Genomic DNA, 26768 nt, shown 5'->3' with positions numbered 1-26768 from the left:
GTGTCATTGTAACTTTGAACGGTTACTAGATGAACTTTTATAAGCCAAGAACTACCTGTAGATATTTCGGTATCTGTTTGGTGCCCTTTATTTTTGCAGTTCAGCTTTAGAGTCCTACTGTCTCCATATGCTTTTCTTTCAAAATTAATATTGGTTTTATTATTTTAAAAGGCTCTTAAAACAATATATATAAATAATATATAACAATATTAAAAATAAAAATTTTGAAAGAAAAAGATAAACCAAGGAAAGAAAATAAGTGAAAAAAGTTGAAAGAAATAGGGAAGAGAAAGAAAGGTTATATAAAGGAGCATATATATCAAATATAAGCATATAAATATAAAATTTATATTTTATCCCCTCTCTCTAAAGTTACAGCATAATTTCCTTCTTTCCTTAGTTTCACTTTTCAAACCATCCAAATTCCTAAATCACAAGTTCATTTTTGTCTGGTTTCAGCAAAAAAGATCATAAGGACCTTCTAGTAAACCCTACTTTTTTTTTTTACTATAAACAGAAGGTCTCTTCAGGAATTTTCCACTCCCCAACAAGTTAAAAATATATTCCAAAAGAAATTGCAGTAGGCAAATTATTTCCCTACTTTCCCGACAATGAGATAAGACTGTGGCTGAGTCTAGTTCAGCGCCGGAAATTCCAAACATTAGAAAGCAAGCTCCTCAACAACCGTGAGACTTTCTTTCTCAATAAGGCAAGAGGACAACCGTCCACAAACTAGGGAACCCTTGTTTCTGGAGTTTAAATAGTCCACTTCACAGCTCGTAGGGATTCCCTCTTCTCTTCTTCTCTCAGGATCGTCTTCAGTCTTCAAACCTGTTTCTAAAGGAAGGACTTCTCTGCTATACAACCCCAGCTGGCTTTTTCTGCCTAAAGATGCAGGGCTAACACGTGATCCTACGTCGTGTATTTATCCCGAAGAAAGACATCGCCCCCTCTGGTGATCTACGGGGTGTTTGGTCTCCAGGGTTTTGACCCAAGGAAATTCATCTAGAGTTCTTCTGTTGAAAGTTCTGCTTCTTCCCCTGCTGCGCCTTTCTAGTAAAGGAAGGATCTGAAAGACGTACAAGGATCGCGGGTCGAGGTAAATAAATTGAACAGAAGTGGATGCTGGGGGGCGGCTGTCCAATGATGGGGGCGGGGGAGCGCACAACCGATTGGGGGGAAAACTTTAGCTTGGTCAGGTTAGGTATTTTCGTGGTAGAGTCGGGCATTTACTCGATGGATGTTCCCTAGAGTTACCACCTGGTTGTTTTCCAGCTAAGATAGTTGTTTTTTTTCGCCTGGGGACTTAGGACTGAAAGACCAGAAGAAACGAAAGCTACTCTCAAAAGCGGTTTCTGTTTCGTTGTTTCCGCTCCCTCTTTCTCCCGTTTGTCAGTTCGATCTTGAAATAATAATGATAAAATCGATTCTTTACGGTACTTTTCCTACGGTTTTTAAAATTATTATTATTTGCGTACACCAAACATCAGGCATACGATTGAGACGGAGGAGAGCTGTGTCTTGTATGTGTTTGGGTTTGCCAGGGCAATATGGGCTACTCAGCTGCGTGCCTCAATCTCCTCTCCATCCTGTAGGGTAGCCATAGCGTTTTGCCCAACAGCGTCTTCTGGAACTGCCTTGGGTCCTCTCCCAAACAGCTAATTTAAGTTGCCTCGCGTTGAAGGAAGTTAAGAAAGAGACACTATGGTCACCTAAAAGGGTAAACCACAGGTCCCTAAGTTTTGTCTTCTATGCTTATCTATATTTGGGATTGGCACCTAAGTGCTGGAACAACTTGCCTCCAGAAGTTGTAAATGCTCCAACACTGGGAAGTTTTAAAGAAAAGATTGGATAACCATTTATCTGGAATGGTTTAGGGTTTCCTGCCTAAGCAGGGGGTTGGACTAGAAGACCTCTGATGTCCCTTCCAACTCTTGTTATTCTGTTCTAAATTGTAAAGCTTCTATCCCTCCTAAATCAAGTAACAATTTGAACACTACCTGGAACTAGAATTTTCTCAGCCATGTTCCCATGGTATTGTCTTCATCTTGTTTCCTCATTCAGTATGAAATGTAGCTTTATTACAGTTAATGTAGTATTTTCCCACCTTAGTTCCCCAACTCCAAGGTCTCAAGTCACATGACATCAGTTAGCTTTGACATCGTTGTATACTGAGAGGCATCTGCCATATTCTTTAAAATGTAGACAATTTCTAATGTGCCTTTATTTTATTCACTCCAACTCTGAATGGTGATGCCCTGATTATACAGCACATGTTGATAAGCAAAGCTGTTCTTCTGATTCACTGTCCTCCTTTTCCTGTGCACCACCAGCTGGTGAGAAAGTTCTTTATGGTTATGAGATTGCAGCAGGAAGGAGTTGGGTTATGCCAAATGGTTATCTTTTCTTTCAAGCTTCTTTCTTTGCAGTTATTCCTGCACCTCATTCTCCTGTGAACCAAGTGGAATAACATTTTTGTGTTGTTTTAAAAAGTACTAAAACAGATCAGAGTCATAAACGGACTTTAGTAATAGGCAGCACTTTTTTCCTTGGTATTTCCCCCTTCCTTTTACTTCCATATATAGGCAATAAATGTTGAATTCCAAATTCTTGTGTGTTCCCTTGGGAAAAATCAAGGGCTTGATACCATGTTGTCACCATCTTGCTGCTTCAGCACTATTAAATAGGACACAATTTCATTGGAATGTTTTTTCACTGCCATTTTTCCTAGTTTCGTGTTTTATTATTTCTGATTTTCCATAAGCAGTTTAAGATTAAAGCTGAGCAGTCTAGCACTACTGCAATTTTGAAATGCCCCCAACACGGTGCTCCTATGTCTAGCTTTTTAGGAAGATAACTATAGAATGGTGGTTGACCAGGAACCAGATGGTATGAAGGGTTTCTTGAGATAAATATCTCAATTTGTATTCAAGTTTCTTGAATACAAAAGAATCATAAATTACATGCTTGACTTTTAAAACCATTCTTTCACTACAATGTAGTTTTCCTTCCCTGCTCGTAATAGAATTCTGAACTGATTTTGGTTGCCAGTGCCTCATGTAACATTACTCATTGGTTGTGAATCCTGCAAAGCAAATTATTTTGCTGCCCTCCAGCAAAGGGAAATTCCTCAATGAACTAGGAGGCACTCTTGTTCTAGCTTTCACTTCCTTTTATTTCATGTAACCTTTCACCTGACAATTTCATGTTACGTTTATAAGTCAGAAATTAAATCACTCGTCATAAAATGGCCTTTAGTTTTAGTTTAGATTGAACAAACAGAACAATAGGGAAATAGATTTGAAATCTGTTTGGAAGTAGTAGCTGCATTATTATGAAGTACCCTCTGTCAACATATAAATATGTCTATGTACTAGTCATCAGGAAGATGCTGCAGCATTAGAAGAAGACGGTGAATTTTCTTTAGTAGAATATTGTTCATACTGCATAGTCTAAAGCAGGGCACAGATGTCATTTCAGAAATTTCCACATAAATAAGTTGGAAGAGAAATAAGGTATTTTTTTTTTCCCCTTTTTTTAAAGGAAAAAAAAAGACTTCTGTGGTCAGGTTTACTCATTTTAATTATATGGACAATCTTGGAATTTTTGGAGGTTTCCAAAAACTAAGTCCAACCTGACTTGCTACGTACTATGTACTGAAGGATGGAGTAGTGATGATGATAATAATATTGTTTATTATTACTTCATGAGCCAATTGCCCCTATACATCAGCTTTTCCTATCTGGTCAGCAGGGAAGGTATGCTGCAAACCCATTCGTTAATGAATTCTGACTGGCGGATCCCAGAAAGAAAGTCGACTTGAGGGTCCAGAAATAAAAATCTTTTCTGATAGCCTTCTGAAAATGTTCTCAGATTCCAGAAGTGTAACCAAGCTTTGGTATAAGAATAATTATACAGAACTTTTTCACTCCATTATATTGGCCTATCCCACCCATTAACTACTCATGTAACAAAGAATCCATGCTAGCACATGACTTACTCTTTATCTTGGCTTTATGCATGTGTAAATATTTGGTCTTCTTTAGATTGACCCAGCTGTGCCATCAGTTGTTTTCTCTTGCAAATCGAATTGCCTGGAAAACACGATGAAAGGCAATTATCAATATAATTAAAAAGCTATCTCATTACGAAGAAATAACATAGATTCTAGAACAGCTTCTAGAAATGTAACCAAGCATGGGTATAACAATGTTTATACAAAACAGGTTTCACCACATTATGTCAGTCAATCCTACCCAATCAGGCAGGGAGGTTTGCGTGGTCCAATCTGGGTCAGTAACCAAAACCAGGGATTTGTCTTCTGAGCTTTCGGACTCATGCCGGAACCCATCTTCGGGAAAGAAGTCCCCTCAAGATGAGCTACGGCATGAGTCCAAAAGCTCAGGAGACGAAACCTTTGGTTCTGGTGACTGACCCAGATTGGACCCTGCAATATTATCCTGGGACACATATATTTGCCTTCATTCGTGAAAAACGTTTGCTGTGAATCAGCCGGTTAAAGAATTCTGACTGGCAGGGTCTATTAAGGAAGCCTTTTCTGCCATTGCTTCCATCCTTTGGACCATTCTCCTCCCCCACCAAAGATGATACAGATCCCCCACTATCCTGGTCTTTCAGAAATGTCAAAAGAACTGGCTCTGCTGTCTTGCTTGGGAGCTTGTAGGGAAACATGCTGCCATGGGGTGTTTAGTGTCCTAAAGGCCGTCCCCCAACCTTTAATTAAATTTTAGTGTTGAATTGCCTCTTTTACAGTTTTTATAACTTTTTATGTTTTAATATTTTATTTATAGCCCGGAGTGCCTCTGTGAAGGAGATGGTTGATTTCTAAATATAACTAAAAATAGACAAATAAAATCAGTAATTGTATACTCATGGGGATAAGACAAATAACAACAATTTTAATTTATATATATTCACTGCCCATCTAATAAAAGATCCATGCTAGCACATGACTTACACTTTATCTTGGTTTTCCCCATGTGTAAATATTTGGTCTCATTTAGATTTACACAGCTGTGCCCTCAGTTGTTTTCTCTTGCAAGTTGAATTTCAGGAAAACTTAATTAAATTAAAAAGCTATCTTGTTAAGCAGAAATAACAGATAATCTAGAACAGTTTATAAAAGTGTAACCAAGAATGGGTTTAGGAATGATTTACTAAAATTCTACAGTTAGGCTTCTGTGGAAAGTCATCTTCAAATGTAAATGATTGCGCAATTGAAAAGCATATAGCTGCACTGATTGGATCCGGGCCAGATAGCTTTCCCAGTCAATTCCCAAGTTCCCTCCCACTTTTAGACTATAACTTAGGGAAGACTCTGTTAGCTCATATTGTTCTCAAGCAATCTTGCATTGGTTGGTAATCACAAAACTGAAAATGGAAACAGAGTGGTCCAGAATTTGTAAAATAACCTTTTTCTTTGGTGGTATAATTGTGCTTTAAAGGTTGTGCAGTCTGTAGAGAGAGTAGGTAAGAGACATTTTTCTCAAGCACAAACATGGAGACATTAACCTTGTGTAAACATTTTCCTTTTAGCAACTAATTCACAGGCACGCTACTATAAATATATTATAGTTTACTTAAAAGGCTTTTAAATTTATTTATTTTTCAGAACCAAGTGTATATAACTATGGAAAATAAAGGTGAGTATTACTCTTTTTTTCTGTCAATTGGTAATTTAGGGATAGTTGGTGTAGAGCAATTGGCATTGAAATGTGAAAAATACATTATGGCCATTTTCATAAAATAACTGGTAAGGGTTAGAAAGCTGAATATATAGCTAAGACTTTAGAGCTGAATACGTTTGGTAGGTTGCAGGAAAAGTCTCAAGGAAGCTCCAGAGAATATACCTAACTCTGTCCTTCAGCAACTGTTTATATAAGCATTCTTTTATTAATTTGGTGTGGGAAACCTACTTCACTAAATGTTGAGGAACTAATATATTAGTATACAAATGATGCTTGGAGATTTAATTCAAAATGCTATAGAGCAGGGGTGTCAAACTCACATCGTCACAGCGGCATCATATGATGTATCGGGACTTCTTTCCCCTTTGATAAAATGGGCATGGGCGTGGCCAATGCATGATGCATCCGGCCCATGGGCCGCGAGTTTGACAGCCCTCCTGTAGAGTTTTTCACCCCTACTTTATACTGGTAGTTTAGTTGGAACTATGTAAGTTTTTCCTGTTAGAGTTTCTGTATCTACAGTAGCTTCTAAGGCTACTGTACATATTTAGTAAATAAAACATGTTCATTCCAGCATTAGAATGGTAAGTTGCATCTGATAATTGCATAATCATCTTTCGTAAAAGACAAGCAAAGATATCAATGCAGCACATGGAAAATATATACCTATAGTATGAACAAAGGGGTTGGAGTCATACAATATACTAAATTCATAAAATAGAATAGAATTTTTTATTGGCCAAGTGTGATTGGACACACAAGGAATTTGTTTTGGTGCATATGCTCTCAGTGTACATAAAAGAAAAAAATATGTTCATCAAGAATTCTAAGGTACAACACTTAATGATAGTCATAGGGTACAAATAAGCAATCGGGAAACAATCAATATAAATATAAATCGTAAGCATACAAGCAACAAAGTTACAGTCATACAGTCATAAGTGGAAGGAGATGGGTGATGGGAACGATGAGAAGATTAATAGTAGTGCAGGTTTAGTAATAGTTTGACAGTGTTGAGGGAATTATTTGTTTAGCACAGTGATGGCGTTCTGGAAAAAACTGTTCTTGTGTCTAGTTCTGGTGTGCATGGTCTGTAGCATCGTTTTGAAGGTAGGAAACAGTTTATATCCAGGATGTGAGGAGTCTGTAAATGTTTTCAAGCCGCTCTTTTTGACTCATGCAGAGAGATAGTAATACACTCTACAGCAAATTGACGTGGTGGCTAAGTTCTTATAACATGCTAAGGTAATTGCTGGAGTCCCACAACACACTGGAAATGCCCAACCCCATTTCAGCCTAGATTAGCATGTTGTGAAAACTTATTGTATCAGGTTAAATATCCTTCCCATTGTCCTTCACATTAAGCATTCTTTGCTTTCAAGCAGTGGTCCACTAAAATGTAGATTGGTATCTTTCTCTGTCCAATATTTTTCATATGTTTCGAAGTTGAAATTAGTTATTATTTCTGCCACTGCCCAAATAAAGTAGTATTTCTTAAAAGTTAAAAAAGCAGATATATTTATTTAATTCATATATGTCTAAGTACATACAAATGAAAGAAGCTTTCTAAATATTTGACCTGCCTTTCCTTTATTTTAGCAAATAATCCTGTACCCATAGCAGTAGCTGGATACCCTGGACCACAACCACAGTATGGATATCCTCAATATGCTCCTAGAATGGCTCCATATCCTGCTCCACAAGCTTTCCCTGGTAAATATTTTGTAGGAATATTTCCAGTTAAACTTTGTGTCCCTTTATTAGGGTTGTATGTACATTACATAACTTCCACACCCTCAGGCACTTCGGGATCAAGCATTGCACAGCCTTTTCCATTTCGAACTTATAATATATTTTTGCTTAAGCATACACAATTAGTAGTTCTTCATTGGCAAAAATTAGCTCCTGGTGCTTTCAGAACTTTTCTCACACTGAAGGAAAGTCTTTTGGGCTGGGTATTCTTGGGGTTACAATTCCTAGAAGCTAAAGGTTGGACTAAACTACACTTTGATATTTTATCTGAATCTGATCAATTTATCTAACAGAAAATTGTACGCTGTTAAAAGCCATCATTAGCATTACTGTTTTACTGTTTTAAAAAATCTATCATTGTGTTTAGTAATATGAAAGGGGAAGTTCAGTGATACCCATTCAACAGGGCAAATGTCACCAAAATGTAAAATTGTTGCAAAATAAGATTTCTGGTGAGGAAAAGAGGAACCAAAGTAAGATCATACCAAAACAATTAAAGAGAGTTCATTCAGTTTACTTGTGAAGGTTTCAGAAGTGATGATAAATACATTAACCAAGACAGAGAGGGGCAGAGAAAAATAAAATTATATTTTTGCTTAAGCATACACAATTAGTAGTTCTTCATTGGCAAAAATTAGCTCCTGGTGCTTTCAGAACTTTTCTCACACTGAAGGAAAGTCTTTTGGGCTGGGTATTCTTGGGGTTACAATTCCTAGAAGCTAAAGGTTGGACTAAACTACACTTTGATATTTTATCTGAATCTGATCAATTTATCTAACAGAAAATTGTACGCTGTTAAAAGCCATCATTAGCATTACTGTTTTACTGTTTTAAAAAATCTATCATTGTGTTTAGTAATATGAAAGGGGAAGTTCAGTGATACCCATTCAACAGGGCAAATGTCACCAAAATGTAAAATTGTTGCAAAATAAGATTTCTGGTGAGGAAAAGAGGAACCAAAGTAAGATCATACCAAAACAATTAAAGAGAGTTCATTCAGTTTACTTGTGAAGGTTTCAGAAGTGATGATAAATACATTAACCAAGACAGAGAGGGGCAGAGAAAAATAAAATTATTTTTTTGCTTATTTAACTGTATTTATTGCCTTATTATCAATTTTAAAGAGATTGTTGCTCTGGGCAGCACATAATAATTAAAAGCAAAAACAATAGTAATATTCCATTCCAAAGTTCAAGACAGGTGCGTTCCATCAATTACCTGGGGCTAAAGACATGCAGGAACAAAACAATTTTTTTTAATAAAAAAAAGTCAAAGTTGAGGTGAAAGAGAACAAACAAGCCCCTGATTTTTAGTGAGTGGAGAACATGCTTTCTGCATTGAGCTAAGTTTATTGTAACTGCAAAGGAAGGAATACAAGGTTATGCCCAAAATAATAATATATGAGTTAATGGAAAGTGGTCAACTTACCTTTGCTGAGAATACTGTAGCACAATAAGATAAATAAATGAGTGAAGGAATGAGTAAATGATGCAATTATGAAAGAAAATGAGGGAAATTACTGTCATCTCTATTAAATAGATGTTAGTTCTATCTCCTTTTTGTCACAGTCTGCAATTTTTGCGGTAAAGAGCTTATGATCCATCCATTGAGAATGCTGGTTTTCCAATGCAGGAGAATTCCTGAACATTTTTGTTCTATATGTGGAGGGAATTGTGGAACTTACTGTATTTTTCAGAGTATAAAACGCACCTTCCCCCCCCCTAAAAGGGAGTGAAAATTTGGGAGCATCTTATACACCAAATGTAGCCCCGCCCACCCACTGTCCCCTACCCCTTGGCTTCTGCCTCCCAGCAATTTACCCCCTTGCAGCAAGAAGAAACAGCCCATTTCAGCTTCAGCACAGTCTAATTAGCACAAGTTGCTGTTGGATTGACCTCCTGACTCTCAGCTGTTTCAGGCTGCAGGGATTGCCATTGCCTATTGCTGTACAGGCTGCAAGGAGGTAAATTGCTGGGAGCAGATTTTTTTTTCTTGTGCTAATCAAATTATGCTGAAATTGAAAATGAAAGTAAAGCAGGCTGTTTGCTTCTTGCTGCAATGAGGCAAAATTGCTGGAAGGCGGAGGCAGATTTCTTTTTCTTGTTTTCCTCACCAAAAAGGGTAGGTGCATCTTATAGTCCAGAGCATCTTATACTCTGAAAAATAAGGTAGTTGAAATCCTTTAACAGGATGCAGGACCAAAACTGAAGTCTTCAGGACAGTTGTAACCTTCAAAAGTTCGGCTCTGTGCACAAAGGAGAGTTGAGCTCCTTTGGCAGGCTACAGGAACAGACCTAAAATTCCACAGGTTTCAAGCCTGTTCCTGCAGCTCACCAAAGGGTTAGCCAAACTCCTTTGACAAGCTTCAGCAATGGAACTGAAAAAAATTCACTATTTGAACTCTATGCATGAAAGAGATAAGAAATCTTTTGACAGGCAGTTCTTTCAATCAACTCCCAGAGACAGGGAGCCAAAATCCAAGCAGGGTGTTCAGTCCTAGAGTGGAGAAGCAATGGGACAAGGCAAGGAGTGTGGGGTGCCATGGGCTGGTAGAGGAGGCCTGGCATAGGTACAGAGTTGAGTGTATCTCAACTCAGGAGCTGTAAATCCTGCTTAGATTTCAGCAGAGAGGAAGGGAAGCACAGTAAAGTAACAGCCCAGGTAGGCCTGGTATAGAATGTGAGTGTCTTTCCACTTTGGCTCTAAAAATCTTGCTTGCAGGGAGGATTTTCAGGACCACAGTGAAGAAGAAGCAACAGTAAGATAAGAAGTGTGGAGTGACTCAGAGGTATGGGTGATAACTTTGTAGGCTTGGAATAGGCCGTATATGATTGACTCTCCATTCTGGTATTGAAAATCTGCTTGGATTTTGGCAAGGATGATTTTCAGCTCTTGAATATAAATACACTCCTATAAGGCCTACATCAGGAATCCCATGGTTTTCCCCACCTCACCAAGGCACCCCACACTCTTTACCTGGTACTCCATCTACTCAATGATCCATGAGACCACTCAACAACTGCTACTGGGAGTTCCAGGATTGCATTTGTTGGTGTAGCAATAGCAATAGCACTTAGACTTATATCACTCCACAGTGCTTTATAGCATTCTCTGAGAAGCTTACAGTGCCAGCATATTGTCCTCAACAATATGGGTCCTCATGTTACTTACCATGGAAAGCTGAGTCAACCTTCTGCTTTGCTCATTGACCAAGATTCCAGCCCATTTATGTTGAGGTTTGATATAGGGCTATAAGAAACAAAGTCATTTATGTAAAAGACTATGGTTGTATGTGTGTATACATGGAGGATCAATCAATTTTACAAATGGTTTTTTTGTTATTTTACAGCCCATTAATTTTAATCTGTGTCATTAATTCAATTCATGTTTCATTTTCTGTCTTTACCCTTCTGTTTATTGGCATATGTGTAAATGCATATCTACCTATCAATTAATCCACTGCTGTACTTTTCATTGAAAGTTATGGATTGTATGGTATGTTGTCTAATGAAAGTTTGTAGATAAATGTTTTTCAAGGTCTCAGTCTAGGACTGAGAAGTCATTTCTAGTCAGGACTAGAACCTGAGTCTCTCTGCTCCTACTCCAACATCTTAACCACTACATTGGCACTCTCAAACACATACAGACTCAAAAACTATATAGATGTACAAATACATGCGTCTTAGAGGAGGGAAATGCCAGTAAGATAGTGTGCAAGATTTTGATGTGAATTTAGATCTGTTTATCTAAATATTGATTGCTTACTGACTTATTTTATTTCGAGGTAAAGATAGTAGTTTAGCCATGAATGCAAATCACTTGTGAAAACATATTTCTCAAATATTCCTCAATGTTGATAGATACCTTGATTACCCCCAAGGAATATAACGCAGGATTTAACAAGTTGGAGGAAAAAAGTATAAAAAATATGTGGATCTGATACCTTAATATGAATTCCTTGTTGGACTGATTATACTGTAATGCAGTCATGTTTTTCCCAATTTATCAGAAGCTTCCTGGAAGGGTGTACTCTTTGCTCTCCATCATGCAGATCTTGCATAGCACAGGACCAAGATAATGGTGCTGTGTAAATAAGGATAGTAGAAGGCATAGTTTTGCTAGCCTTCTGAAACTGAAATTGATCCTCCTGGCATGGCAAGTAATTCAAAATGACATTCATATGAATGATGTCAACCATTGAATGGCTTTTTATATTCAAATAATAAAAGAGATACCTTCATCCCTTGGAAGAGGCATGCATTCAGCTAATTCAGTCAGTAAATCATCTGAATTTAAAAAGCCCCTGGGGAGAAGCATACAGCTTTTAGATTGTGGAAATGGCCTTGTCTACCTTAAAAAATGATGGCAATTGATTGGGTTTGAAAATGGTGTGGGGCAAAAATTGCAGTGTGTAGAAGGTATTCAGTGTACTCGGCTTGTATAAGGTTTCAGTTTGAACCTTGGAAAGGATCTCTATCTGAAAGCTTGGGTGGAAGTTAATACTGAGCTTGGTAAATTAATAATAACATAATGCAGGGGTGTCAAACTCAAGGCCCGCGGGCCAGATCTGGCCCGTGGGGTGCTTAGATCTGGTCCATGGGGCTGCCCCTGGAAACAGCAAAGGACTGGCTCGTGGTGCCTCTGCCAGCAAAAACAGAGGTTGGGAGGGCTGCATGCAGCCTTGTCAGGCTCTGTTTTCAGATGCAATGGCCTCCTGCAGCCTTCTGCCAGCATTTCTGGATGATGTGTCAGTTTTTGTTGGAACATAGTCCTATTTCTTTTGATTTTTTCCCCCCTTGTGCCTTTGAGTAAGTGACTGCTTGAACAAGTCCCTGCAGATTTTTTGTTAAGATTTTAGAAGTGGTTTGCCATTGCCTCATTCGTAGGGCTGAGAAAGAGAGCTGGCCTAAAGTCACCAGCTTTTTTTTTGCCTAAAGTGGGACTAGAACTCAGGGTCCCTTGGTGTCTATTCTGATGCCTTAACCAGTATTTAAAACTCACTCTTCCTGTTGATTAGCATAAGAAAAATCAGTCTCTGGATCTCCAATATTACGATTTGATGGACAACCCTTGGCTGGTCAAGTGACTGCCCTTCATGTGTTTGGCAAATGGAGCCATATTTATGGCTGTTTGCAGTGTCATGGTGGTCATGTAATATTGTTTTACAATGGTTTTGCTGAAAATCAGCATTTACTTCCAGTTTTTGGCAAAACCATGCCCATAGTGACTAACTGATTTGCTTAACAACTAAGGGTTTGCTTAACAGCTGCCACCAATAAAGGTCATAAAATCAGACAGGCTATGTGACTAACCTACTTTTACAACTTTCACAACTTATAACTCGCTGGCTTTCTTAGGCCTTTCATGCCTAAGAATACAGTCTCCTGGTTTCCAGGCCAGCACTACTAGGTGAATAAATGAGAATAATAATAAAATACTGCATGAACTTTCTTAGGAACAGAACTTCAGAATGGGGGTGCCTGGCCACCACAGAAAAATTTTTCCTTTAACCTGCTGTCATGCTAATCTTTAAAAGCAGGAGCAATCAAAAGTCAAAACCCACACTTTGATTTATGCTGGAAAGAAATTAATAACCAGTGAAAATCTTCCAAAATCTGTCCACATACAGTATGGACAAAGAAGTCTTCCTTTCTCTAAGTATCGCTACAAAGAAAATACATATATCATATGTGATACAGTGTTCATCCTTTTTGTTCTTTTCTCCCTTTTAATTTAGAAGTGTTAGTGTAATTTATGATTGTAATGTATCGTACAGATACCCATCGTGTGTCTCATTATAGGGTGAGGGAGAAAGAGAACTACTGTTCATTTCAAATGCTACACATGCGTATACTGTATGGGTTTTTTTATTCCTTTGTGATGGAGGAGAAAATTGTGCATAATACGTCCTGAACATTGATAAACCTAATTGCTTAAACATAAAACAAAAAAATCTGCATAGATATTTTTTTAACTACTTTGTTTCATCTTTTCCTAAAAGGTGCTCCAGCACAGCCCCCGTATGCACTTCCTTATGGAGCTCCAACAACCTATGGCCAACCTGCCCCCCACGTTATTTGGATGCCCGAACCACCTCATCTTCCAAATTGTCCTCCTGGATTGGAATATTTAAGTCAGGTATCTTCCTCTCCTTCTATCTGATAAAGTATAATTTGAATTTCTTCAAAGTGTGTGAAAACAGTTATGCTTATCTTGGCAAAGAGTTTTAAATATGGAGACCATGGGTCCTTTATTATAAAAGACAATACTGTATTTTAGAAGGGTGCCCTTTAGATTTATTTATTTTTCAAAAAGTTTTATTTTGCTCTCTCTTTTTTTTTTTTTTTGGTCATTTAACTTTTACTCTACAAAAAGTTCACCACTTAATTCATGATTTTTCACAGTCATGTGAAAAATATGGAAACTGACTTGTATGTTTAAGATAAATTTACATATACCATTTGATTTTAGATATTTTTATGAGGATATAAATTTTGGTTAAAAAAATGCTTGGTTTGTCCTTTATTCTTTCAAGGAAGTATGGTCACTGAAAGTGTAAGCCATTCATTCATTTAGCATGATGCTGATGGTGATTTACTAAATTTATATGCTGCCCAATACCTAAAAACTCTGGCAAGTCCATAAATGGTTAAAGATTAAAGAAAACAATACAACCCACAAAAGAACAAAGATGGCAGAGATAACAAACCTGGATGAGAACAGAAAAAAGAAAGAAATGGGGGCTTCAATCATGCTCACCAAAATTTTGGGCAAAGATCGAGGTCTTCAGAGCCTTTCAAAACATTAGAAGAGTGGGGACATATTTGACTCTAATATCCTCTAGAAAGAAGCAGAACTTCCTTCTAGAGGGTATTAGAATAAAGGAGTCCATATCCAAGGTTTTAGGTATGAGGTTTTCCAGCTCTGTATAAAGTTGCTTAAACTTGAACCTGAACAGTCCTCAATGCGAGGCATGCACTCAGTTACTAAATACCAGCCTAGCTATATTTAGAAAAACATTTAAATATTTTAAATATCTAAATATTTAGAAAAGTCAAAGGTAGAGCAGGAATGTTTCTGCACTTCATGACACTGCAGGTGAAACATGTCCCATTAATTTAGAAAGGTGACAAACACTGGTGTATAGGGTTTAGAAGAATGGCCATGAGAAGACAATGTAATGAAAGGACAACTTTATTTGATGGTGTAGATGCTGCCAGAAGATTGGAATGGTATAGAGGACTTCTATATAAAGTTGTCCCAGTTCTTTTTTTGTAGTTTGATTGGTGAAAGTTGTTGCTTCTACTACCATCGATAATTTGAAGCCAAACCAATCTGATGTGCTTTAAATGTGTTGGACCTGCAACCTCTACAAATTCTTTGTACTGGTTAGATATTTTAGAGTGATGGTCCAGCTATCTGGAGGGCCTCAGGGCTGACAGATGCTGAAATAAGATTCCTATTTTAATTCTGAAAATTTATCAAGAAGAAAATAACTTAGTTTTGTTTTCATTTAAGGTACTTCTCTTAAATGATGAGATTGATAATTTACAGACTAGTTGCAGAATGAATTCACTGATTATAGTTCTAATATTATAGTTCTAATATCAGTTCTAATATTTTATTTTTTAAAACTCTTTATAACAGATTGATCAAATATTAATCCATCAGCAAATTGAACTTCTGGAAAGTAGGTATTTTATGCTACTTGCTATTCTGAAAAAAAAAATCAGATAAATGTACTATTTCTTTTACTAGCCTTTATATGTGAGAACAGAATTCTATTAATAGTGTATATATTTTTTCTACATATATTTTCTATTTAGTAATGTAATAAAAATAGATACTTAAGCTCAATATAATTCTTAAATTTGATTTGGATTATATTACTTGTTATAAGTGTTGCATTGTTGTGTTAGTTAGTTATTTTGAGTATTTAATGGCAAAAAGTATCTCATGACAGAAATACCATTTCTTGTATTGTAATGTTTTTCTGAAAGAGTTACAGTTACACTGACCACTAGGAGATAGAACATGATGGGTTTCATCCTACAGAACTTACACCCATAATTGGAAACAGAACTACTACAAAGCAGTAGTTAAATAAATCATACCTGATTTTACAATCTTTTTGCCACAGTTTTTAAGCGGTTCATGTAGTTTTAAGTGAATCTGGCTTTTCCATTGACTTTGATTGTTTGAAGCCAGCTTGGAAAGCTACAAATCATGATCACGTGATCCATCATAATATATGCTGGTTGCCAGTTGCCCAGATTTTGATCATATGACCATGGGGATGCTATGATGGTTATAAATGTGAAGGCCAGGTATACCTTCAGGCAGTCGCTAAGCAGATGGTTGTAAATTGAGAATTATCTATATTTGGCTTTTTTTCAAATGTATTTTAGCCAAATTGTATCCTGTGAGCTTTATACTCACTACCAGAAATTGAATTCATGGATATTTGCATTTTCAATGACTACATATAGTACAATAGCTTTAGAAACTCTCCAAATCCTGATGTTAGTCATGCTGCAAAAAGATATATTAAAATGCTATATACCAGGGTGTCAAATCGATTTCATTGAGGGACGCATCAGAGTTATGTTTGACCTTGGAGGGCCAGGGTGGGCATGGCCGGGGTGGGTGCAGCCAGCTCGTCATCACTCATGTCGGCACCTGTGGCAGCCCAAGCACTCTGCCAGTGAAAACAGGCTCCTGAGCTGAGTTTTCAGTTGCAATGGCTTCCTGCCAGTGAAAACAGAGTTCGGGAGGTCCACCTGCGACCCTTGCGAGCTCTGTTTTTGCTGACAGAGGCACCATGGGCTGGTCCTTTGTAGGGCGGGCCAGATCTAAGCAACACCACCACCCCCAGATCTGGCCCCCAGGCCTTGAGTTTGATACCCCTGCTATATACAATCATTGTCTTCTTAATTTCTCAGAGAAATATATATACAGATAGAACAGTATGTCATGCCCCTATGTATGGGATTATATATAACCAAAGAGTTTCAATCCAGTCAAATTGGTTTTTCAGTGTAATAAAAAGACCACCCATATCCATGGGAGAAAAACCAAGAATTTCCCATCTCGAAAAGATGAATTGAAAAAGGAAACATTTTCATATCATTCATATATTACATTCTTTACGGTCACTAGAAATTGTTCTGCTTTTTTGCTCCTGGAACATACTAAACTAAAACAACCTTATTTCTATATTTCTGTCACTTTCTGTCAGGGCTTTAAAAAAAATAGGTGAAGTTCCTTTTGAAGAAAGAAAAAAATATTATTCCTCCACAGTGCTGTAGATTGGAAATAGGTTATTTTAGTTGCCTCGGCATTGACTTAGGGAAAGGAAACTCTAATTGTGTTGTCTGAGTCCAGGAAAAAGCTGAGAATATTTGTTCCATTAGTTCCCTCTGGATCAAGCAATGGGAGCCAGAAATCGAGTTTCTAACCTGGCCTGCCAGACATACTTGGCTGATGGACATGTGTGTATACTGCCTGTGTGTATTTTGCCCCAAACATCAGGGAGCTTCCTTATTCTCTCCATGAGCTGCTCTCTCCTTGATTTCTGGCTGTTTCTTGAATGCCGGTGGAAACCTTTGTGCACATGACGATCCTGTTTTATCAGATCTTACAATTGTGCAAATATTCCTAACCAACTTTTAATGAATGGAAATAAGAATGTCCTTCAAACCTTCCTTTTGAACATAGTTTTGCCTGGCCCGCAAAGCACTCCATGAACTAAATGTGATTTTTATTACAGGTAAATGGAATGAAATTATCTATAGTTGATATGATTTCTCTCTGATCATGCATTTCATATATTTTATCACATCAAAAATTAGAAATTAAAAGTCCAATTATTTTTGGGAAGTTAGAGAATGGAAGGTTCCCCAAGGTTTTAGGAACACATGGAAATCTGTTACTTTAAATTGTGTGTCTCTAGTGAAGGGATTGGAAGTACTTGGGAACATTGGATTAGGAGCTAAAACATCCTAGTATCATCCATAAAACCATATCAAATATGATTGCCTTTGATTCTTTTTGTTTGTCCTTCTCACTGCCCTATAGCCTAAAGTAGAACTTTGCAGATTATTTTCTTGACTTAAGTTAGCATTCTTGGAAAGAGAAATAGCTTAACTGTGAAATATGTGAATTGACCAAACAGCTTTATGTACGTATATTTCTTTGTTTCAGTTATTACTGGCTTTGAGACTGCTAACAAATATGAAATTAAAAATGCGATGGGGCAAAGGGTGTATTTTGCCGCTGAGGAAAATGACTGTTGCACTTTGAACTGCTGCGGACCATCGCGACCATTTACAATGAAAATCATGGACAATATGGGCCGGGAAGTCATAAACCTCATGCGACCCCTGCGATGCTCCAGTTGCTGTTTTCCTTGCTGTTTACAGGAGGTGAATCACTTGATGTTCCATGACTCTTTTGGCAAAGCCAATTTAAGATCCTCAAAATAACGGATATTGATTTGGGAGACAGCCAATAAGATAATGTTCTTTCAGTTCTTACACTGGGTTTCTATTCACTTTTAAGCCACTTCCCCGTGTTTCTTAGCTTTACTTCAAAAGCCACCATTTCCTTCATGTTTCTTTATTCTTATTTATGTTTTCCCACTGCCTTTGACTTTTCAATTGTCAAATTCCAAATGCCTTGGTCTACCTGCTGGACCCTTTTTCTATCAAAGAACTTTCCAGCACCTTTTGATGTCATATAAAAGTTGCCCTCCCCTTTTTATTGGAGCAAACTTGGACTTCGATATTCCTCCACAGTGGTAATTTGGAGAAAGAAAAATTCAAATAGAGGGACATTAGTATTAAAGGTAGATTAAGTTTTTATCTAAGCAATAATTACATACTTTTGTACCTTTGAGTCCAGTTTCATTGCGTTACCTTTTCTTCTCCTTTGTGTTGCCTTCAAGGCAATGATAGGAGACAGCATTGAACATTGGTAGGAGACAGCCCAATTGAACATTGGGCGCTATCTAACAAAATGAAATTCAACAGTGAAAAAAGTAAGGTTCTACATTTAGGCCAAAAAAACAAAATGCACCAGTACCGTATATGTGGTACCTTGCTCAATAGTAGTACCTGTGAGAGGGATCTTGGAGTCCTAGTGGATAACCATCTAGATATGAGCCAGCAGTGTGCAGCAGCTGTTAAAAAAGCCAACACAGTTCTGGGCTGCATAAACAGAGGGATAGAATCAAGATCACGTGAAGTGCTAGTACCACTTTATAATGCCTTGGTAAGGCCACACTTGGAATATTGCATCCAGTTTTGGTCGCCACGATGTAAAAAAGATGTTGAGACTCTAGAAAGAGTGCAGAGAAGAGCAATAAAGATGATTAGGGGACTGGAGGATAAAACATATGAAGAACGGTTGCAGGAACTGGGCATGTCTAGTTTAACAAAAAGAAGGACTAGGGGAGACATGATAGCTGTGTTCCAATATCTCAGGGGCTGCCACAAAGAAGAGGGAGTCGGGCTGTTCTCCAAAGCACCTAAGGGTAGAACAAGAAGCAATGGGTGGAAACTGATCAAAGAAAGAAGCAACTTAGAACTAAGGAGAAATTTCCTGACAGTTAGAACAATTAATAAGTGGAACGACTTGCCTTCAGAAGTTGTGAATGCTCCAACACTGGAAATTTTTAAGAAAATGTTGGATAACCATCTGACTGAGATGATGTAGGGTTTCCTGCCTGGGCAGGGGGTTGGACTAGAAGGCCTCCAAGGTCCCTTCCAACTCTGATGTTATGTTATGTTATGATAGTTCTCTTTGTAATATGCAAATCAAAGCGTGGAAAAAAGCAAACAAATAGAAAATTCATATGTTTAATAAATTTAATACTTTGTACATAGCATGAAAAGTAAGTCATTTAATTAGTAGTTGTTTGTTAACCAAGATTTATACAATGTATATATGCCTTCTCCTCTTAAATCAAGTATCTAGACCTAAAATTTCAAGCCTGGTGGTATAGGGAATTTTATTTTGAGAAGAAGATTTGAGTACTCTTCTAGTAAAATATCTTACACTGTCTTATCCAATCTGCATGGCTGCAGATGTCAGACATTCCATATAAGACCTTAGTCTAACAGGCATATCATTGATGATGAAACTTAATTGGCCATCTATTACTTCTGTCTGGATACTCCCCTCAGTGCTGTCATTTCTGCTTCTTACTTGAATATCCTGGATTGTTAAAAATTACTTTTGATTTTCAAAAGCATATGCACCAAGACAAATTCCTTGTGTGTCCAATCACACTTGGCCAATAAAAAATTCTATTCTGTTCTGTTCTGTTCTGTTCTGTTCTATTCTATGCTAAAAATCAGGTTGCTGGATTGGGTTGAGATCAATATATGACAAGAATTGATTGTCACTTGGTGGATTGAATTCAGGGTGAACAGAAATAGAAATACAGAAGAATTTATGGCATAGTCAAGGGATGCAGCCCCATTTTTTAAAGCATTTAAAATTTTCATGTAGTCCAGCCTGTTCAGTGCTTTGGACTTGTCTGACTTCATGCACCTTGAAAAGCAGTGTGTTAACAGTTGGTTGTTTTGTTTTCCAGGCTAAGAGACACACTTAGCCTTTGAATTATATACTAGGAGTGTACTGGAAAGCATAGGTAATATAGGACAAAAACTAAATGTAAACATAATATTAAACTGGATTCATTAAAAAGTAAGGTAGTAATTATTTTTATGTATTCTTATATTTTAAAAATTTGGTAGCATCTTCTGAAGGGATCTGGGGTCTGCCTTCAAAACCATATGTCACTCTAGGATTTCATGCAAGAGTTATGAACGAGTGGGCTGAATGAGAACAAGCTTTTGTTATAAATGTATTGCCTTTTTAATGAATTTTGTGTAGCCTTAACTCTTCATCTCTCTTTTCTACTTTTTAAAGATTGAAGTTCATGCTCCCTTAGGCACACCAGTTGGATATGTTAAACAGACTTGGGATCCTTGTTTGCCAAAATTTGTAATCCAGAATGAAGCCCGGGAAGATGTACTGAAAATTGTTGGGCCCTGTGTAGTCTGCAGCTGTTGTTCAGATATTGATTTTGAGGTGAATTAACACTAGATGTTAATATTCTACTTTTTAATAGATTAATCATGTTGTGTCTGATATAGAAAACCAGCCTGCCCATTTTATTGCTTGGTACAATGGTTTGGTGGCATAGGATAAATCTTATAGTTCTTCTATATAGAATTATTACTAGTTTGAGGGAAATTTCCAGCCTCAGAGAAAAAAAATCACATATAGAATGAGTTATATTCAGGAAGTATATTCTTTTTGATTAAATGGAATGAGGAACAAGGAAAATTTTAAAGCTTTATGAATGTTTGATTAACTTGTTTTAGAATATCTTATTATTATTGTTTTATTAATATTGTAAAGATTTCCTACATCTACTGAATATTGATTTGATTTCCGAAGATTTTTTTGTTTACAGTTTTATTATTACACTGTTTTTCTTACTGACATGAAAAGTGATATCTGCTTCAAGATACTTGAATTTTCAACTTTATAAATTTTCTCCTGTATTTTCTCCTGAACTAGGTATTATCTTTAGATGAGAACCAAGTTGGAAGAATTTCCAAGCAGTGGACTGGTTTCGTGAGGGAGGCTTTTACAGATGCTGACAACTTTGGAATCCAGTTTCCAATGGATCTTGATGTGAAAATGAAAGCTGTTATGCTTGGAGCTTGCTTCCTTATAGTAAGTATAATATTCTCAGATACTGTATTATTCACTAATTGTATAATTCAAAAATAGTATTTTAGTGTAATACTCACATGTCAAACTCGCAGCATCACATGACCTATCAGGACTTTTTTCCTCTTCGCCCTGGTGTAATATATATTAGTGGAGTTCCTAATGGAATTTACTATAGCAGCTTGAACAGAGTTTCTTTTTGAAACATCAGGACAATTGCTAAATTCTTTTGTCTGCCAGAGGAAGTTATCTAATTATCTCAAGTGTTAAGTTTGCTACCAGTTCTGGAAGGAGCTCCCAAATTTCCAAAGCACATTGGATTAGATAAAATTTTCAAGGGTATGGAATGGACTGCCGAAAGAGTTGCAATTTTAAGGATGGAAGCAGCGCATGTTGTAGTCTTCTCCACACTTTCCAAACCCCTTAGATTAGAGATATTGGAATCTGTAGCCCCAATAATTCCTCAGAACATGAGAGTTGGGGAAGTTGTACCATGGTATGTCGGTTTCCATGAATTCTACCGTAAAGATTTTTTTCATTAAAAGAAAACTGTTGAGTAAAGTAGAAGAATGTCTGAATTTTAGCTAGCAATTTACTTAATTATTCCCTATTTGTTTTTCTTTTCAATAGGATTTCATGTTTTTTGAACATACAGGACAAAATCGGCAACAACGTGCTGGAGTCTGGTAACAGAGTACAATCTCCATTGTAAGAAGTTCCAGTGAAGTAGTTTCATCATTTTTTTATTTTCAGTGGATGTCTCTTATAAGAGATTTTCATTAAACACCCTTTTACTTTTGGCATTATACCATAGCTACTACATAAGTACAATTTCAAATTTCTTCTAAATTATGAAGGCTATTTTAGAATTAATAGTTATGTATAATGACATATTGAAGTGATTATACATATTTATATTAAAAGTCAGGAATGACTAGCACATATGTGCCAGTGGAACCTTTACCTTTACCTTTACCTATATTAAAAGTGAGAACTTACCATGCATCCTCAACATTATTTCAAATAGTGTTAATGTGAATGTTATTCTTTGTACTGTAACTTGAAGTAAAAATCAAATTTATATTTTGTACATGGTGAATATATAAAGTGAATTTTTAAAATGAGGTTTTTGTATTTTGAGTATTTCTTAAGATAGATCACATTTACCATTACAATACACATTGAATCTGATAGTGTTTGTAAGACTGAACAGGTGTTTATGCATTTTTATCCTAAGTGTGCAGAAATAAAAATAGTGTACCAGGAAGAATATCACTTTTACAACTCTTTTTTACATTTTTACAATTATTTTGCAAACAGTTGAATGCCACAATGTTGGAATATGACTGTATTACAGTGTTGTAATAATATGAATGTACCGTACTTTTTGAATACTCTCTTCCTAATTTTTTAAATATTTCCTACCCTGATTCTTGTTATAGGATTGTGATACATTCTAACATAATTTTTAAAAATTACACCAAATGTGCTTTCTTCATCTGATATCAGGAAAGAGTAAACATGATCATACTTGAGTACTGGATACTATTCATGCAGTTTTCAAATTCAAACTTCTTAGACTTAGATGATTCTGTTTATTAAAGTGTAGTTCAAGGAACCTTGGAAAATATTTTATTTTTGTTAGTATCTAATGGATTTAATATTGCTGTTTTTACATGACAATAAATATTCTATACTGTATCCATGTTAATTTTAATATAGTAAATATTGATAAATATTGATAAATTTAACCCATACTTACAGTAACAGTATAACTGTTACTGTATACAGTATAACAGTATAACCGTATAAGAGTCAGAAGGCACCCTGGAGGTCCTCTAGTCCAACCGTCTGCTCAAGCAGGAGATCCAATACTGTTCTGGACAAATGGCTGTCCAATCTCTTCTTTAATACCTCTAGTGATGGAGCACTCACAACTTCCAGAGGCAAGCTATTCCAATTATAAGTGCCAACTGTCCTACTGCCACCCATCTCCACAATCCCATCTCAGACACACCAACAACAGCTAAGCATCCTACAACCTACCCCATCCCATTGAGCCCACCGCCTCTTGATTACAGAGAATGAGGTGCAAAATCTATTTCACAGACAAAAGCCAGGAAAAGCTCCAGGCCCAGACAAGATGGGCCGTGGTGGCTCAGGCTGTAAGATAGCCTGTTATTAAAACACAGCAGCCTGCAATTACTGCAGGTTCGAATCCCACCAGGCCCAAGGTTGACTCAGCCTTCCATCCTTTATAAGGTAGGTAAAATGAGGACCCAGATTGTTGGGGGAGCAATAAGTTGACTTTGTAAATATACAAATAGAATGAGACTATTGCCTTACACACTGTAAGCCGCCCTGAGTCTTCGAAGAAGGGCGGGATATAAATGTAAATAAAAAAAATAAAAATTAAAAAAAATAGAATAGAATAGAATAATAGAATAGAATTTTATTGGCCAAGTGTGATTGGACACACAAGGAATTTGTCTTGGTGCATGTGCTCTCAGTGTACATAAAAGAAAAGATACGTTCATCAAGGTACAACATTTACAACACAATTGATGGTCAATATATCAATATAAATCATAAGGATTGCCAGCAACAAGTTATAGTCATACAGTCATAAGTGGAAAGAGATTGGTGATGGGAACTATGAAACGATTAATAGTAGTGCAGATTCAGTAAATAGTCTGACAGTGTTGATGGAATTATTTGTTTAGCAGAGTGATGGCCTTCAGGAAAAAACTGTTCTTGTGTCTAGTTGTTCTGGTGTGCAGTGCTCTATAGCGTCGTTTTGAGGGTAGGACTCCTGCCTGTACTAGCACCATTTTTGCTTCAGGACAGAAATGCCAGCAAAGAAGAAGGAAAGTTCCATGTTTTCTGTCAATAGCTGAAATCACTCAGAAAAAAATGCAGATAGGGACAGATAAGCCTACTTTTGTCTCATCACTTGGTACATTTTTTGCATACTCTAAGATCTCAGAGGATCTCACTAGGGATGTGGTGGCTCAGGGGCTAGGACGTTGATCTTGTCGATCAAAAGGTCGGCAGCTCGGGTTCGAATCGCTAGTGCTCCCATGTAACGGGGTGAGCTCCTGTTACTTGTCCCAGCTTCTGCCAACCTAGCAGTTTCGAAAGCACGTAAAAATGCAAGTAGAAAAAATAGGGACCACCTTTGGTGGGAAGGTAACAGCGTTCCGTGCGCCTTTGGCATTGAGTCATGCCGGAGACATCTTCGGACAGCGCTGGCTCTTTGGCTTTGAAACGGAGATGAGCACTGCCCCCTAGAGTCAGCAATGACTAACACGTATGTGCAAGGGGAACCTTTACCTTTACCTTAAGATCTCAGAGTTATATTATCTCCCACTGGATTTGAAACAATCAGTGTGACTATCAAGTGTTCTTCAGGATTAAATATTGTTAATAAAAGCATTAAATATTATTTGTGGTACATTCCACATACCTTCTCAATTGTTTATTGTTAGATTAATAAATTGAATATGAATAAATTTATTATTCATAGTTTTACTTTTTGATATTTAGAAAGCATAAGATGATTTACTGTACAGGACCAGCAAAATTAATGCTATAAAGGTCACAGTTTATAATAATGTATATAAAATGGATTTTTAAATAAAATTAGGAGATCTAATTACTTTTTGCACCAATTAACAAGCAAAGCAAGGAAAATCTGGTTACTGTGGCTTTTAATTGTATCTAAAAAGAAATTATATTTTATTTCCAAGACTGGGTCTTTCTTGAAGCCACATCTGCAAAAGAAATAGTTACATATTTGAAGATTATTCCATTCCTTTCTAAATAGGTTACTGTATATTGTTCTCATGAAATGCAACATGTTGCAATATTACAGATACTGGTAAGTTTTCACAAGGATTATTCTCTCCTGTCACATCATAATAATTATAAATAATTAAGACTTCCTTTGGAAGCTATCGAAAGTGTAATTACTTCAACCTGCAGAAGGCACTGACCTATTGCAAGGAATTGTCCTTTTAAGAATTGCTTCAATTCTTATTTCCCACAAGATTTCCTGGGTCATACCTGTCAATCTACAGATCAACAATAAATGCTATTTTCTGTTGTGTTACCAGTCAGTTTACATAAAGTATTACACAGTCATGATGATCTAGAGAAACTAGCAGCCTTTAGCAATAAAAATATCATGAAAACCAGATTATTTATGTATTTAAAAGATGTATATACACTTTCCTTTAAAAAATCTCAGGCCAATTTTCAATAATTTTGCTAAAATTCAATTTCACAGAAGACATGGGCTACAAATGAGCCTTCTCTGCCATTGCTCCTACAGCATACTTCCAAAGGTGAAGTTGGACCCCACTCTTCTGGCCTTCATAAAGAGTATTAAGAACTGCTCTGCCAATTGGCATGGGGATCAAAAGGTGTTAGGGAACCCTGGGGATGGTTGGTGTTGTGAGGGTGTTCTCTCCACCTTTTTAAATTTTAATACTGTAATCTTACATTTTAATTTTGTTTTTAACTTGGTTCTTGGGTTTTTTTATGATGGTGACATGTTTTCATTGTAGTCTGCCCAGAGTCACTTAAGTAGATGGGCAGTATAGAAATGTGAGGAATGAATGAATAAATGAAGGAATAGAATATTCAATCTATATGGAAGGAATTAGTTTTTTCTGATTATGCAATTGAAGTTCAATTCACTGCTTAGAGAAAATACAGGTAGTTCTTGACATATGACTACAATGGAACCTGCCCATTACAGTAGTTAAGTTGTGATGGCCATATGGCAGGTCACCATATTTTTACAAGAAGCCCCATTTTTGCAACCATTAATAAATTAAAGAACTAAATTTTATATATATATATATATATATATATATATATATATATATATATATATATATATATATATATATATATATATATATATATATATATATATATATATATATATATATATATATATATGTTTTCTGAGGTTTTTGCGGGTGTTTGTATGTAGGTCTTTAGTTATTCAGGTTTCTCCCGCGTAAAATTGGAAGTGTCTTGGTGACGTTTCGACGAAGTCTCATTCGTCATCTTCAGGCTTCAGCTTCATATATATATATATATGTTTTCTGAGGTTTTCGCGGGTGTTTGCATGTAGGTCTTTGGTTATTCGGGTTTTCTCCCGCGTAAGATTGGAAGTGTCTTGGCGACATTTCGACGAAGTCTCATTCATCATCTTCAGGCTTCAGCTTCGTGCTTCTGAGAGCAATGTGTGATTGCAGCTGTTTCTTCCTTTTTAACTGCTAGTGGGGGTTTGAACTGATTGGGTGGGAGCTTGGCTGTGCTCTGATTGGATGGGGGTTTTTTTGTGCTCTGATTGTGTATATATGTGTATATGGTTATATATATACACGTATATATATGTGTGTATATATGTGTGCGTGTGTGTGTGTATATATATATATATATATATATATATATATATATATATATATATATATATATATATATATATATATACACACACATATATTGTGTATATATGTGTATATATATATATATACACATACA

General features: G+C 36.6%; 1 protein-coding gene across 1 annotated transcript; it reads left to right on the top strand.

Moving 5' to 3' along the window:
• Window positions 1–960: 960 nt before the first annotated feature.
• PLSCR1 (phospholipid scramblase 1) lies at window positions 961–22212 on the top strand. The gene is made up of 9 exons (XM_058187009.1): window positions 961–1099; window positions 5633–5663; window positions 7308–7421; window positions 13462–13598; window positions 15108–15150; window positions 17664–17884; window positions 20397–20558; window positions 21054–21212; window positions 21840–22212. The coding sequence occupies exons 2-9, from the start codon at window positions 5651–5653 to the stop codon at window positions 21897–21899; spliced, it is 909 nt and encodes a 302-aa protein (XP_058042992.1). The 5' UTR covers window positions 961–1099; window positions 5633–5650; the 3' UTR covers window positions 21900–22212.
• The last annotated feature ends 4556 nt before the right edge of the window (window positions 22213–26768 follow it).

Source organism: Ahaetulla prasina, chromosome 6, assembly GCF_028640845.1.
Source record: "Ahaetulla prasina isolate Xishuangbanna chromosome 6, ASM2864084v1, whole genome shotgun sequence".
NCBI classification, from domain to species: Eukaryota; Metazoa; Chordata; class Lepidosauria; order Squamata; family Colubridae; genus Ahaetulla; species Ahaetulla prasina.
The sequence above is the reverse complement of the archived record's forward strand: the minus strand, read 5'-3'. Positions and strand labels throughout refer to the sequence as shown.